Here is a 2194-nt window from a genome sequence, read left to right on the forward strand (position 1 = left end):
TTAGAGAGAGAGAGAGAGAGAGAGAGAGAGAGAGAGAGAGAGAGTACGTCAAAAACAAATGAAACAGGGTCACCATGTCTGAGTACACAAGTCCCACGCCTATCTGAACTATGTACATAATTTGTTTTGATGGGGGGAGGGGGTTTCGGTTGTAGTAAGCATTTTACGGCACTTGCAACACAATTACGTCACTTAATGCCCAAGATTAGAGGTTTTGCAAGAGAATAAAAAAGACCCCAAAAAAAAAGAAAGATGAGGGATAAGGACGATAAATATTTAATGGAAAAGAAAGAGCAAACTACATTAGAGCACCCGCCAGCCCTCCACAACAACAAAAACATCACAACATGTCAAAAACAACAATAACACACTATATCAAAGTACCCCAGCCCCCAGCCTACCTGTGAACCTCCACAGCCAGAAAGAGAGGGCTACCTGGACGCCCTTTGTCAGACATCACGATGGTGTCAATAACGTCCACTACCACACGACACTCCAAAGATGACCACTACCACACAACACCTCGGGGGATGACCACGGTGTCCACTACCACAAGATACCTCAAAGACGACCGCCTTGTCTACTACCACACAACACCTCGGGGATAACCACAATGTCCACTACCACAAGATGACTCAAAGATGACCGCAATGTTCACTACCACAAGATACCTCAAAGATGACCACAATGTTCACTACCACACAACACCTCAGAGATGACCACAACGTCCAAAAGATGGTCGGTCACAAAACAATGACCACTAGTTATCCTGCAGGGAGTGTACCTCCTGTCACCGCCTCACTCACCAACACTGGCACAGCGTTAATCCCGGGACAACAAGCCCAACAGACAGCAGAAAACGTCGGAGGCTAAAACAGCACCCACCACACCACGGTCGGTACCACTATCAATGATAAATTATCAATGGCACGGAACAACAAACACGTCTCTAGGGGCGCCGCAGCGGCCCCGTGGTTCACGGTAGCCTAGACAAAACAGCGACTGACAAAAGTGTAAAAAAAACAACAACCCAAACCCACCAAACTAAAAACCCAAACAAAACTGAACAAACAATACCGGCACCCGGTCTCGTAGTTCAAATAACGTCAGATCCTATACGAGAAAAACAAACATCCAAACCAAAACAAATCCTGGAAGAACACCGGCTGTCGTTGTACACGACTGAAAGTTTGGTCCTGCTGACATTCAATCGCACACAATGTACTCTTGACAACGCACTGCGCGTACATCCGATGAAAATTGAAGAGAAAAAAAGAACGTCATTCATCCGCAGAAAACGCGGTCGACTGCTTTTGAGTGTGTAGATCTTGTCTGAATTTACAATTACAGCAAAGACAACACCACAATGAAGAGCGCGGGTGAGCTTGTGTTTGTGTGGGCCTCGGTTTGTGTGAGTGTGAGGACCTGGACTGAAACACGCTGTAAAAGGCCAGACCTTTCAAGTAAGAAACGAAAATGAATGCGTGTGGGTAAGTCTAGTCCGAGATTGCACGTTCAGTCAAAACAACAGGAGCAAACAACAGCGAATGTGTGTAAATCTAGACTGAGACACATTAAAGTCGAGATCCTACAATACGTAATCATGTTACCGCCGCGCGACGGGAGGTATGTGGCACAGAAAATGACTTGAGCGTGCGTGTGTGCGCGCGCGCGTGTGTGTGAAGTGAGGAAGAAACGCGCAGTTATCAGATTCAGAAGGAGAAGAGAGGGAGAGAGAGGGAGAGAGGGAATGCAAGGTAGTCCTACTAGGCGGTTCTGCAGTGGCACAGGGGAGGGTGAATGAGAGAGAGAGAGAGAGAGAGAGAGACAGAGAGAGAGAGAGACAGAGAGAGACAGAGAGAGAGAGAGAGAGTATCGCGGAGACCCGGATTCACTGACGACACCAACCTGTGACGGCGGAGGGAGACACTTGATGCGTCACGCAACTAAAGAAATAAAGGAAGCCGCGCGTGGCGCAAAGCAAGTTGGAATTAAAGGATTCTACACAGCTGGTCATGTAAAAAGGGAACCTTTTGTTTAGTTTCAGTAAGAATGGCATATGCAACACACATATTAGAGGTGTTACAAGAAAGTAACGAACGCCAAAAGAGAGAAAGAGAGACAGAGAGAGACAGAGAGAGAGAGAGAGGGAGAGAGAGACAGAGAGACAGAGAGAGAGAGAGAGAGAGAGAGA

At 47.0% G+C, this 2194-nt stretch overlaps 1 protein-coding gene across 3 annotated transcripts in view; it reads right to left on the reverse strand.

The window, feature by feature from the left end:
- The window catches only part of LOC101861321 (ceramide phosphoethanolamine synthase), a 52825-nt gene that overhangs the window by 15633 nt on the left and 34998 nt on the right, over nucleotides 1-2194 (reverse strand). Inside the window, exon 1 of one of the 3 annotated variants that reach the window (XM_005109306.3) lies at nucleotides 402-1854. The exons of the other annotated variants lie outside the window; for them this stretch is intronic. Within the exon in view, the coding sequence (XP_005109363.1) occupies nucleotides 402-457 (56 nt within the window). The 5' untranslated portion in view covers nucleotides 458-1854. Of the gene's footprint in view, nucleotides 1-401; nucleotides 1855-2194 lie in introns of those variants that run through there. 3 annotated transcript variants of the gene reach the window in all.

The sequence above is a fragment of the Aplysia californica genome, unplaced genomic scaffold (genome assembly GCF_000002075.1).
Source record: "Aplysia californica isolate F4 #8 unplaced genomic scaffold, AplCal3.0 scaffold00763, whole genome shotgun sequence".
Taxonomy (NCBI): domain Eukaryota; kingdom Metazoa; phylum Mollusca; class Gastropoda; order Aplysiida; family Aplysiidae; genus Aplysia; species Aplysia californica.